The 14,234-nt window shown below is 35.2% G+C and overlaps 1 protein-coding gene across 1 annotated transcript in view; it reads left to right on the plus strand.

Annotated features, from left to right (window-relative positions):
• FLT3 (fms related receptor tyrosine kinase 3) overlaps nt 1-14,234 on the plus strand; it is a 47,837-nt gene that overhangs the window by 1,560 nt on the left and 32,043 nt on the right. Inside the window, exon 2 of the mRNA XM_072399478.1 lies at nt 6,763-6,873. Coding sequence (XP_072255579.1) covers nt 6,763-6,873 — 111 coding nt within the window. The remainder of the gene's footprint in view (nt 1-6,762; nt 6,874-14,234) is intronic.

Genomic DNA, 14,234 nt, shown 5'->3' on the forward strand with positions numbered 1-14,234 from the left:
TCTTAATTCTTTACACAAATGTCTGGCACAGATCAGCACGCATTGAATTTTAAATGTTGGACTTTGAATTATGGGGAAAAGGAGACTGAGGTAATGCTTCCTCCTGCCTGCAGTCAACTATAGTTTAAGGATTGCTTTTAATGCTAAAATCTGCAATGTGTCAGGATTTTTTAAATTTCAGATTTGTTATTGAAATGTCATATACACATACACAAATGTCAGATGGCTAAGATTTCTGGGATGAATGGTTGTGCTTATTTCGGGAGAAAATCTAACATGTTTATGGTTGCTCCCCAACGTCTTTCATCAACCCACCTTGGTAGATTAGTTTGATGAATGACCATATTTAATAGATTGTTGTGTATTCCTATGAAAGAGAGGAAAACGGGTTGCTGTTCGCTTGTCCTCCTATCTCCCCTCTACATAGAACAGGACTGCTCTGTGTGTACAACACCCGTTCGTTTATCTGTCAATGGAAACAGGAAAATTTGTTCACAGTAACAATCACCTGATGTCCATACAGGGCTTTATATTCAATAACTGTTTTTTTGCTACTCTGGTTGTAGAAAATACACGATGGTTGGGTGTCTTAGTATGATGCCCCCATCATATGACAGTTACATGCAAGGCCCATACATGACACATATGGCCATGAAGGGCAGAAAGGACAGACTCAATTTGTGCTAACCTGGGATACAATACCCCTCAGCTTGTTAGCCATCAGTGTGTTCATTTACTTTTTGGAAACTAAAAAAAAATATGTTATACAGTTGACGAAAATTGAAAATATGACCATTTTCTAAGACAACAAAACACATTTACAAAACTCAGTAGTAACTGATTATCATGCAGAGAAAAAGGTATTTTACTAGAGCATTGGATTCAAGCACATGCACACATCCTTACTGATACAATCAAAATCATACATAATTATGGTCAAATGTTTAAATATTATCACCTGATAATATTACAATTGTCCCTTTACAAAAACAGTGCGGCTCACCACCACTTGGTATATTTAAATGTGGCTCTTAAGTTGATACAAACTGGTGACCCTTGAGGTTAGAGATGTATGTAAATGTATTGCTGAACAAATGTGAAGCACACATATGATATGATGCTTACATCTTCCAGAACTCATACGGAATTAGAAAATGGAGAAGTTTTGTGGTTTCTAAGGGGGTGGCTCTAGGTGTGCAGCTGCTACATTTACTAATAAAGAACCAAGTAACTTCAGAATGCTCAGTAACAAGGCTGCAGCTTAGGCATTGTCTATGAAGCCAGCAATATGCTACAACTGAGGGGCTCATGCAATTCTACGCCAGCCCCCTGGCTGCAAGGTAAGAAAATTTTTTGGCATAGTTTTTTTTATTAAAGTATCAGTATCATTATTGATCCGTATGCTGTATACTTGTGTCCTTTGAAACTGATGCTGTACAATGAATTGCGTTGTTTATATTTGGATGGGGGGAACCATAAATCAGCATTTCTCAAACTTTTCAACATGAGGGAGCCCTTGAAATAACGTTTGGGTCTTCAGGGAATCCTATATAACTATATTCACAGTTTACAGTACATTAGTGCGGTGATCAGAGGGAAGAATGTCACCCTTAGGGATCGAAAAGATCATTGTCCTCAGTTAAATTGACTCGAGAGGCACAAATTGCCCATTGCTCAAGGAACCCTTGCTCAAGGAATCCCTAGGTAACCCTAGGGGCCCTGGTAGAGAAACACTGCCAAGTTCACGGCCAAGATGTGATACAGAATAGAATAAATTTATGACATGTAAAAATAGTAAAAGTAAATATGATCTTCTGGTGACCTTAAAAGGAATGACTTTCTCTATAAGTGTTGTTGATATGGTGTCGCTCAGATATTAGGAAGTCAATCAACAAAAAATTATCTTTTAAGCATACATGTTTATGTTCTAGTAATGTTTTAGTCATGGTGTTCTGATCGATGAGGGATATCATACTTAATCTAACCATACACTAGAGCAGTATTTCTCAAACTTTTTAACATTAAGCAACCCTTGAAATAACTTTCACGTCTTCGGCAAACCCCTGCTATTATTTCTGTATACACAGCTTAAAGTACATTAGCGTGATGGTCAGTGAGTCAGTGAATGTCTCTTACAATGCTGACCAATGGGAAGACTTTTACCCTTACAAAAAGATCATTAGTGTCCGTGGTGACTGACCTGAGAAGTCCAAATTGCTCATAGCTCAAGGAACACCTAGCAACCTCTGAAGGCACCTGGTTGAGAAACCCTGCACTATGGGGTCTATTTACAAAACAGTGAATCTGACATTAACTGAAACATCATCAGGTGGTGAATCCATTATTGCCATTGAAACACGTGGACCTGAAAGACCCCTAGGTGATTTTTTAAAGTAATTAGTCAAAAACATTAAACTGATTATAAATTAGTCAAAATATTTTAATTTTTAAATCAATATTTGGGCCGACTCTCAACTGAAAATTTGATATTAAATAATTTTTGTGGTATCAATTAGATGCAAAGGTAGAATCATTTACGACTCAGATCAGTTATTGAACAAGTGGAGTCAATGACAAGGATCAATTTATATTGACCATAATATTGATAGGAAAAAAAGCATAATGAATGCCTAGCATTAGGAAATGCTTCCTCCTACCTTTAGCAGTCTGATCATCATCATTTCAGCCCAGAAAAAGTCACTGGATTATAGCTTAAAGCTAAAATTCAGCCTCACTTTGATTATGGTCATAATGAAACTTGTGCAGACTTAGACAAGATAATCTAATAATTATATAACTGTTCTTAACTTGTAGCAATTTGCTGGAACAGAATTCAAAACTCTATGTCTACAACATTTCTTTTATAGTTGTGGAAATGGCTTGTTATTATCGCTGTCAGGTAGATATAGGCATCTTTATACCTGCCCCATGTATTATGCCAGCAGGTGCAGTGTCTCATTTATAACACGTCCACTGAATATTCATTTTGTTTGATAACTTTTCAAGCTGTGAAAGTTGGCACTGATTTAAGTCTGCACTTACAGAAGAGGAACAAGAAAACAATGCTTTTTTAACAGACCAACCTGTTTTTATCTTCACAGTTGCCAGCATTTTACAACATTGCTAGGGATACTTTTCTTTGCTTATTACACTCTGTTGTATCCAAGAGCCTCAGAATGAAAAAAAGCAGTTATAAGTTTGGAATTTAAGTGTATTTGTGCACTTGCTGACAAGTGTTGATAGACAGCAGCCATGGACTGTCCAATCTGACATCCCGATCTCTGTACAATTAATTTTGTGTTTCCTCTTTACATATGAAGACAAGGTTAAACAATTCATTTGAAATTGTACCCAAACATTAAAAGTTATTGGTAGATTTAAAGGAGAGATTGCAATCATATGTATAATGTAAGCTTCTATCTGCAGATCCTATAAACCATTTACCACCTTACCTGTTGTGATAGAATTAATTATATGATGCCAAATTCAGAGGGTACTTGGCATCTTCTACCTCACCCTTGCCTTAACAACCAATTAAAGGGCCTGGATAGGGTCACTAGTAATTGTATTGCTGCAGTATTGTAGCTCTTTATTTGGGATCCAGGCTTGGAATGTCCTGGAAGGATTGGGTGGACCAGGCACTCTATCCCCTTTCCAGGCAAAAATTTTGATTTTCTCTGGAGAACCTGGCTGAATATAAAAGTGCAGCTGTGTTTGATGGTATTCTGGGGGAGCCTAGGAGGTCTCCCAAAGTTTAGGCCTGGAACTGATACCCTGAATGGGTGTGTCAGCCTGGGAGTTCATAGTATAGTTGTAGGGAGCAGGACTGAGAAGCCCATGTTGTCTTTAAAGCTGCAACACTTGCCACCTGTGAGTACCAGGTCCAACCCTGATGTAGCTGCTTGGGTGAGAAGACTTAATCTTGCTGACTATGCTGAAGTAGGCTGTTTTGTGTTACTGGATTAAGCTGTTTTTATGTTATGTTTTGCTGAAGCTGTTTTGAGTTATCTTTGTCCCTCAATAAATGGACTTTGCAAACACCCCACAGTGCCATGCAATCCCCCTAACTTCATACTTTGCACCATTTCAGATCCCTTGACAAATTTATTCCCATCTTCATTTACCACAAGTGTAGTAGTAGAAAAAGAAAAAGCTAAAATGTTGTCAAAAAATTTTAATTGGGCTCTCTACCTTGGTATGTAGTGGTACATGAATGCTTTGAGCTTCACTTCAAATGAAAGTCTATCTTCAGCCTGGGAGGGAAATAGAATTTATTAAAGGCCAGAGAGTTAATGAAACAAACTGGTGGTTTGTGCTTACTTCTGCTGAAGGCAGTGCAGCAACAGGTAGTGGTGAAGACCTGGGATAACACTGAATTGCAGGTAAGCATGTGCTATGGTCAAAATGCTGAAAGGGGCTAGAAAAGGATGAATGCACTATTTATTTGAATTATTTACTCAGTAAGGACACTATATATGTAAACAGTAAACCTTTTTTTTATAATTTTTTTGAAATGCTCTGAGCTAAAATTAGTATAGTGTGATGGGAAACTGAAGTGAAATGATACAAAGAACAAGATACTTTATTTCTGACATGTACAGCTCTCCTTCTGAACAGGATGTGACCTAACCATGCAATATGGCTGCTTCTAGCAGTAGTGTATGATGAAACGGTGGGAAAAGATTCTATACAAAGATGGCATTGTGACAGAGGCAGGCATGATACCTATATAGACATTATTGAGTTAGGATAAAAGATTTTACTGTATGTTATGCCAGACTGTACTTCCGATGTAAGCAGAGGAAACATTAGAGGTTTTGACACCTTTTTTTTCAGTCTCTGACTAAATAGCAGAAAACATAATGGTCTCAGGAGCTTTCTAGACTATTGTGTACCTAGATAAAAAATTATTTTAAAGAGGAACTGAAGTTCCACTTTGAAAACTTACAATCAGGCAGGTCTTTATTTCATAAAGGGACTGGCCATGTCTCTTCTGCAATAAAACATACTTACTACTTTCTGCTCATTTAAAAGAACACTCAAAACCATCTTTTTAAACCTTTCTACCCACCTTCTTCTGTCTTTTTAAAACCTTCACTACTTCCCACCATTCCATATCTGCCCTATTGTGTGATACTTCCCCCACCTCCTAGATTGTAAGCTCTTCTGGGCAGGGTCCTCTCCTCCTCCTGTGCCACTGTCTGTATCTGTCTGTCATTTGCAACCCCTATTTAATGTACAGCGCTGTGTAATATATTGGCGATTTTTAAATCCTGTTTATTAATAATAAAAACAATAATAATAATAATACCTGCCTGTTCACTATCTTCTTTTAAAAAAACACTGAGTGAATTGTCAGCTTGACGAATGCCTGGTCACAAATTTTTCATTTTTAGCTATAGGTACCCTTTAAAGTGTCTGCACCCAGTGTATTACATCATGCCATTCATTTGGAGAGGGATAGGCAGCGGGAAACCATACTGCTCTATTGTGTGTTTGTGAAGGTCTGTCTAAATACATTTCAGTTGTTGACAAAGTGTCTTTTATCAGCAAAATGTTGAGTCTTGGCATCTAAAAATGTAGACTTTGAAAATGAAATTTTTTACGTCCTATTGCTCCTGTACAAGTTGTATATTGGTAGTTATATCCCTAAATTGTGGCTTTCAACTTCCCCCTCTGCCACTTCTGATTTAAATTTGTAATCTTTTAAATCTGAACATACTATACATATATTTAATTATTTTTATTATATGAGGAAGTTAAAAGCTACTTTTTTCATATGGCTGTTCCTCTTCAGTCCTTATCTAACTTCTCTTAAAAGAATGCTGTTTATTTATGCCACTAAAGCCAAATTAAAAAAAAAATCATATTTGTTGTATATCTTAGTGATAACTTACTTTTGCCTATTACTTTAAAAATATGTATTCAGTTATTCTCCATAAATACCTTATATCTTTTGCAGAAAGCTGCAAATCCTTCAAACCTGTGGCTACAATTGATGTTACATTTAGAATGTCTTTATTTTTAGCCACCCTATTGTGCGCACATCCTTGTTCCACAATTTAAGTAATAGGAACAGTTCTCCTACAGGCAGAAAACTCTTTTAAAGTAATTTTTTTTAGATAATTTTATTTTAAATTAATTTTAAAGATAAACAGCATTTTCCTTTTAAAATATATGTCTTAGGATACTAATGTAATTCCAAAAGTCATTTTCACTATTTTAAAACCCTTAGTAATATCATACCTGGTCATCCTACAGTAAGGGATCCTGCTTTAAGGTGGCAATGCTCTAGCCCAGTCTCCAAGTGTTTTTTTCTGTTTTGTCGTGCAGGCTGGCATGAAATAGCTGCAAAAAGGCTGCATGAGGTCATCAAATATTTTAAAAGTTACCCAGGTACTATGATAAAAAAAATGACAATTGGTTATGGTACACAATGCTTTAGCAAATACCTTGCTATAAAGTTATGCTTTACATATATGTAATGCAATGCTGTTGTCCCATATATAACCTTAATATTACTAGTACTACCTGTAAGATTGTTAAAGCCCAAGTACACCAAATCTCTATCAACATAAACATTTCACCTTGACATACCCTGGGCCTTCCCACATATTTCATTTGTTGCTATAGGTTCACTGTACACACCAATAAAACTTGCCTGCTTCAGAAAAATTCCCCCCTTCTGGGCAAGATGAATTCATTCCTTAAAGCAGAATTAAACTAAATAATAAAAAATCACACTTTCCTTTCATTCTGCAGATCCCTCAATCACGCTGGACCTTTTTCTTGATCGGGCCATGCACCGTCCAGGAACTCTTCCTCATCCTGGACCGCAGGAAGCTCTGGGCGCCGCCATCTTTAGCCAGAAGGGTATGTCACTGCAATCTCACACTGCGCAGGTGTGAGCTAGGGTGACGTAGCCACTGTAAAGGAGAATAAAAAGAGTATCAATCTCACTGTGCATGCATGAGATTGGCATCTCTTTACCTCAGTGTAGGAAAATGCCCCTTCTGCTCATGCCCAATCTTGGGCATGCGCAGAAAGTGCAGCCAGAAGCCTCCCGGGATATATGACGTAGGTATCCCAGGAGGTTCTGCACTCCCATTCTGTCTTGATTGTCGCAGCAAACCCTTTTATATAAAGTAAAAATTTGGAGTTTAGGTCTGCTTTAATTAAACTTGCAAAATCACCATTCATATTTTCTAGTTTACTGCTCTGTTTTCCACAATGCAAATACCCCCTACATATAATGTACAACATATTACAATTTACAAATTATATAAATCTCATAAATCCCTGCAATATCAGAAAACATTTCCTTTTGTTCCATCAAAGTAAACCCTGTTATATGAACTTTTAAATGATTCCAAAACATGCTTTTGAAGTTGTAATACACCAGGGGAACTTGGTATGCCTAAATCTGCCCTTTAGTAGAGAGTTCTGAAAGAATGTTATAAAATTCATCAATTCGCTCTTCAAAACTAACTTGAATTTAGATGCCTGAAAAAGAGCATCTTTATATTAGAGTCGAATCTTTTGCAAGAATACAACAAAACAAACAAATGTCATCTCCATGTAAACAATCAACCTTCCCATTATTAGAATTTCACCTAAAAATGAATAATGTCATGATCAGTACAAGTCAATTTAGTCTTGTCACACTAGATCAGGGGTGTCAAACTTATAAGCTTGTTCCAGATTGAATGTGAAGCAAAACCTCTTTGTTTCCATATGAAAAGGGTTTATCTAATCAGAAGGAAACATTTCCTCAATTTTTTCAATAAATTTCAAGGTTGGCCTGCGACTTTGTCCGAGTTTTTAATTTTGGCCCTCTGTGTTTTTGGGTTTGACCCCGCTGGCCATGGAGGTTGCTAGGAGTTCCAACAATGATATTTTTTTGGCCATATGTAAGGGTGGCAGCATTCTCACTGACCAGCAATAAAGGAAGCATTGAAGTAAAAAGTAAAGTAACTTGTTATTTGTTAGCAAATGTTTTCAATCCTGGACCAGATTCATTTCAGGTTTGCTGGATCTCTCAGTTCCACTTATAAAAGTGTATCTTCTCCAGCCGTGGAGTGCTTTAATAAATCAGGCCTATTCTTCCCAAGGACCCCTAAGCCAATGTACTGAGAGCTGTTGATACAGTAATTTAAGCAGTGGTTTCCTGAAGACCTTAACGTTATTTCAAAAGGTTCCCCATGTTAAAAAGGTCAAGAAACTTTGGCTTAGATTATATATTCCCCTCTGCCCCCAGAAAACCTTCTTTAAACAAACAACAATAATCCCAATGACACCATATGACCATTCTATTCTGCATTGTGCTCCCACTAAATCTACCCTCCACTAGAGAGCTTAGTCTGAAACACAAAAATCAATATTAAATATTACGTTTTGACTATATCTCTAACATCTTACCAACAAAGAACATTATCCCTGTTTATACCGCTTTACTATTGAGGGAGCCATGGTCGTCACCCAGGCTGGTCTACGAGCATGTCTTTCCTCTCTCCATTAAATGGATGGTAGTGAGATTAGTGAGATTAGGCACTGCTAAGAACAGTGCATTTATGGCAAGACCAAAAGGTATTTTCTGAACCTACTAAAAATGTTTTTAGACTGAAAAAATGAAAATGAATGGAACTACCATATCAAAGGTTTGATATAGTGCAATAAATTACATTTTTGTTCCTGATTGACGGTTTAGATGTCTTTTAATAATAATATCCAATTAGCAGAATGGGGCCTAATTTATTAATGTTCTGCAAGTCTGGAGAAGATAGGCTGTCATAGGAGACCCTGGGTGGTCCAGCAAACTTGAAATATATGTATTTTTATGAAATATATAGTACAGATGTACACAACAATGTAGGAGATGCAGATAAACCTGCGATGAACAGCTAACCTTGAAAACTGTACATGAAGGAGATAAATATATACAACAGATGTACATTCAATTTGGAAGATTCCTTCTGTGCACAACAGAGCAGCTCCCCTAATGTACCACATAATATGCATCTCTCGATACTGTCAAATCTTCAACATAACTTGTTAGATCATACAATGAACAATGCATGCAACAGGAAAAAATGTTTTTCCCCAAGGGGTCGCGTATACAGCACAAAAAGAAATTAGTAAAAGGGATTTCCCCTTCATTTTCATAGTAACAAAATGAATACAATGATCGCATAGCGTACTAACTCCAAAACAGCAAAACAGAGAATTTAGGTTGCATCATAAAAATGACGACACCATATTTAATACTAGACTAGATTTAGTTGTGCCTTTACATTTACTAACCAGTATTTTCTATTCTATGCACCTAAAATTTAGTGTCCTTTTAGTATTATGACCACATTTAGAGGATAGTGAGAGAGAATTACAGAACTACAGCATGCTTAAAAACATATAGACTTAGTAATATATTAAAAAAATCTACATATAGATGTAGGGGGTGAAAATATACAGCACCTTTCGTTCAATGGTTTAAAAATGTAAAATAAGCTTTCTTAGATCTCTTTGTTTCAGTGTAAACTAAGCATTCCCCTCACAGATCTGTCTATTTTAGTGATTGAATCATAAATGATCAGAAACAAGACCATGAGGTCTGCATGAGATGTTCTTGGGAGACTTTAAGAAGTCTGAGTACATGATTTGTTTCTATTTTACAAATTGTACTAATATTAACATTTAACCAGTTGGTGCTATCTCTGTGTAAAATGAATTACAGTTCAGGATGTTCTTATTCTTGACCAGATTTTAATTTTGATTGCTTACATCTCAAGTCTTGCTAACTTGCTCCTAATTGTAACACTGTATTACCTGTATCATCTTTAAACACAGTTTTCTTCTTCCCAATGAATGGGTATTTATTTACAAAGTGGGGCTATGTGTGAAAAATATTAAAAAAAAAGACCATAAAAAGTGTATTATATATACTATATATACGTGTGTGTGTGTGTTTATTTTAATATGTATATATTTTAAAAATAGTTTACATTGTTTACTGTTGTTATAGTATTTGATATGCCTGTTTTTATATGCAAAAGAACAATAAATAAAGAATGTTATAAAATTGTTGTTATATTGTTATATATAATTGTAGTGTTTAAATAGTAACTAGTGAATATTCTGGTTACAAACATCTGTTCATCTGTAGCAATCAATGCATACAGTGTATCAGTATCATTATATTCACCCTGTTTATGTCTTGGTATATGTGACTTTCACTTCATATTCACCAAAAACCTTTTCATTGCACTTTCTAATTCAGTGCTAATTCTGCAATTTAGTGCTCCAAAGGTCTGGCAAATAAGACACAATGTTGTCTATTCGGCATAGTTACATAGTAAGTTAGGATGAAAAAAGACTCTGATAAATCAATCAAATTCAACCACTAGGGAAATAAATATATTCCAGATATAAAACCCTATAAGACATAGATGACCCATAGTATTATCATATTTGTATCTCTTTAAGTATAAACTATATACAATATTATTCGCTATAATGGTAATAAAAATTTAAGAAAATAAATAGTTTAGAGTCTAAATTTGGATTATTTTCATTAGCTAGTCAAACTAATTAACTCATTTAATGATATACTTTTTGAACAGAAAGTTCATAGTGTAAAGCTACGTACACACTTCCAATTATTATCGTTGGAAAACGAACGACGAACGATCCTGCACGATATCTACGAACGATCGTATAGCACCGATCCTGCACATAGAGATAACGACACGATCGTTCGTAGATATTGTACACACAATAGATACGATCGTTTGAGCGATAGAGGAACTATGTGCACGACAGGAAAGTGAACGAACGTTCGTTCATTACGCATGCTCAGATCATGGACGATCAACGAACGACCGTACACACGAACGATGTTCAACGATCGTCGTCCAATCCGATCCGCCGCTCCGGTCGTTCGTTTCCAACGACTTTCCTCGTTCGTTACTTTTTTTACGAACGATTTTTGCCCAATCGATCGTTCGTCGTTCGTTTTGAACGATAAAAATTGGAAGTGTGTACGCACCTTAAGCCCCTGGACAAAGATAATAGAAAACTGTCTGCTGGAAGGGATCAGGGGATCACACAGTAAGTGCCACATGCACCTCAGGACTGGCAATGAAGCATTAGCAGTACATGTAGCAGTGCATGTACATTGTATTTGATCCTGTGCAAAATGACTGCCATCTTGTGGAAGAAAAATAATATATATATATATATATATATATATATATATATATATTATTATTATTCATAAATTGTATTGTACTGTATAGCACCAACAGATTATCTACCAACAATATAAATGCTTATATATATATATATATATATATATATATATATATATATATATATATCGTTTATTGTAAAACTTTTCAAATTCAAACACAGAACTTCAGTAAGTTTGTTATGGGTCAGTTAATAGATTAGGACCTGCATATGAAAGTATTTTTCCTTCTTAAGTATTTGAAACGATGCTTAGCTTGACTTGGAGCCTAGCATTTTTGTCAGAGTTCATAGTTATGGCCCTGACCTCCACTAAAGCAGCAGCACAGCTCGGTCAAGAAGACACCTGCTGATTGGCCAATAAAAGATCAGCAGAACATTGATCTGTCATCACTCACCTTCTTCTCTTTTCTTGTCATCACATATGCACTGCAACAAAACTTAATTTGCTGCAAGTGCCACCTGATCTAGCCTGCAGATCAGAGGAGCCAAATAAAAGTTAGAAATCATTGTCAGCAAACTGGTTCTGTGTTACTAATTCAAGGTATTCAAGGTATTACAGGAGGATCAGCATAACAGCCAACTATTACTTTTGGAGGCAGAGCTCAGTAATGCCAGACTTCAAGTTTATCTCCCAATATATCTTATGTCTCCCTATATGTTAATTTTGCTACAAGCAAGCAAGTCACTGCTATAAAAGTATGCTAATCACCATAATAAGTAAGTAGTAGAGAAACCCTTTATAGGACATAATCTGTTGCACAGAACTGTGGAGTGCTAAGGTTTGAACTATTGCTGTATATAGCACTAATAAGAAATGATTGTTTTCTGTCTACATCAATTAAAATAGTTTTTATCTATTCCTGATTATCGCTATTGCTTAGTGTCAGTTCTCCCTCCCTGTCAGTTGTCTAAATCCCCCTATTGTTAAGCCTCTCTGAACCATATCCTTATCAGTGATATATATATATATAAATATATATAGTATATCATCCAGTTGTGCATGCAGATATATAAAAAACCTTTCTTGTCATTTTGACTGGAGCACAGAATGGAGGGACTGGTGCTAAAACATAGCAGTTTTCTAGGAAAATCAATTTCTGCTAATTACTTTTGTCTCTCAGACTATCCATCAAGTTAAAAAAAGTCACATCACAGACACTGGCCATGGGTTAGGGTTAGTATTAAATATAGTATGTTTGTTTTTCCTAACAAATGTGTACACCTGCTAAAGTCTTTTTTTCTGGTCTCAAATTATTGTTGCAGGAAATTTTCTCATTAAAATTCTCCCATGAACAACACTTTTTATTTTATTTTTTTTAATTATTAGTTTTTTGTTGATTTATATGTTTTATAAGTGTACAGAAAAACATGTATAAAATGATAAAAAAAAGGGTAGGATGTGTACATGCACACAACATTACTAGAGAAAAATGAAAGCACATTGCTCCATGATAACAAACAATGCAACATAAGTCACATTTAATTTAATATTACTGAGAAGGATAAAGGTACAGAGGAAGGGAATAGTTTTTGGTAAAGGGGCCAAGGGAAGTCAGAGAGATAATTATTAGCCATCTTCTGATCTAGGGGGCCAGACTGATTTGAATTTGTTAATTCTGTCATTCTGTTGGGCTGTGAATATTTTGTTGGACATCAATCTCATTTATTTCTGAAAAAGTTTTGAGTTCTTCCAGGAATACAAACATTTTTACTTTAGTGCATAAAGTAATTTAAAATTTGGTTATGGTACCTCAATGTGATCCCTTTTTAAGAGTTCCTCAAATGGTTTGTATTGAAATTTAAGGTCTAATACACTTACATTATATGTGATACTAGACCTGTGGGACTTATACATATAAATATATAAGAGTACCGTATGATTGACAGGCTCTAAAGCAATCAAAGGGATAGTTTGGTAGAGAGCAAAAAATACTAGTTGGACTTCCAGAAACCATTGCATAGGATGTTTATAAATAGCATCTAAGGCTGAAAAGTAGTGCAGCTTTCATAATTAAACATCTAGATCTGGTCACATTATTTTGCTGACCAATATAGTCCACCACCGTAATCTTTATCCCATTTTGAGGAATAGCTGGGTGGGGGTAGTGTATTGGTCATGGATAAACTGAAGTGGAGTGCACAGAAAGGAGATCATATGGTGAAATATATATTTATAAATATTGTTCTCTTTATTAAGTCTGTGTGTTTTTTCATTCCATACTAACCAAGTAGTGCTTAATCTGGATGTAGCAAAAAAAGTTCCAAAAAGGAACGTGGTGTTACTGTAAAGAGACAAGAATGACTTTACACCACAAGAACTCTATAATTTAGATATAAGGATTAAGTTACAGTTGATCTAATTATGAAACACTGTAAAAAGGTTTGTGAATCCAGGTTTAAAAATGAAATTGTAAATTCAAGTACAAAATTGAGAGGTATGAGGAGAGGAGGCTGATAATTACCCCTCGTGTTTTTAGGGAATGAGCCATAATAGCATTAGTAATATATTTTCACCAACAAGGGGGTTTCACCAACAAGCCACCTTGTTGGAAGCCCACATTAGAATACCCTGCATTCTAGGTATAATCTTAAAATGTTTAGTAGGAGAAGGATTACTATAAAAAAGTACTAATTGGGGAAATCTTCAACCTGGTCTTATGAAAGATAAAGTGTGAAATTTGGCTTTACAGCTCTTTTTTTAATTCGTAAATGATTTAGGATGCCTACAGTTATTACATTTCTACAGAAATCTGAATGTTACATTTCTAGCAGTGCCCTTACTTACAAATTTAAATATATATATATATATATATATATATAAATATATATAAATATATATATATACAGAAGTACCCTAAATTTGATTGACTGATTGTCTTTATAAATCTAATAATAAAGCTTGTATGCAGAATTTTTTTCATGTTAAAGTGTGTATACATTTTTATGCCATATATATATATATATATATATATATATATATATATATATAT

This window comes from Pyxicephalus adspersus, chromosome 1 (assembly GCF_032062135.1).
Source record: "Pyxicephalus adspersus chromosome 1, UCB_Pads_2.0, whole genome shotgun sequence".
In the NCBI taxonomy this organism is placed as follows: domain Eukaryota; kingdom Metazoa; phylum Chordata; class Amphibia; order Anura; family Pyxicephalidae; genus Pyxicephalus; species Pyxicephalus adspersus.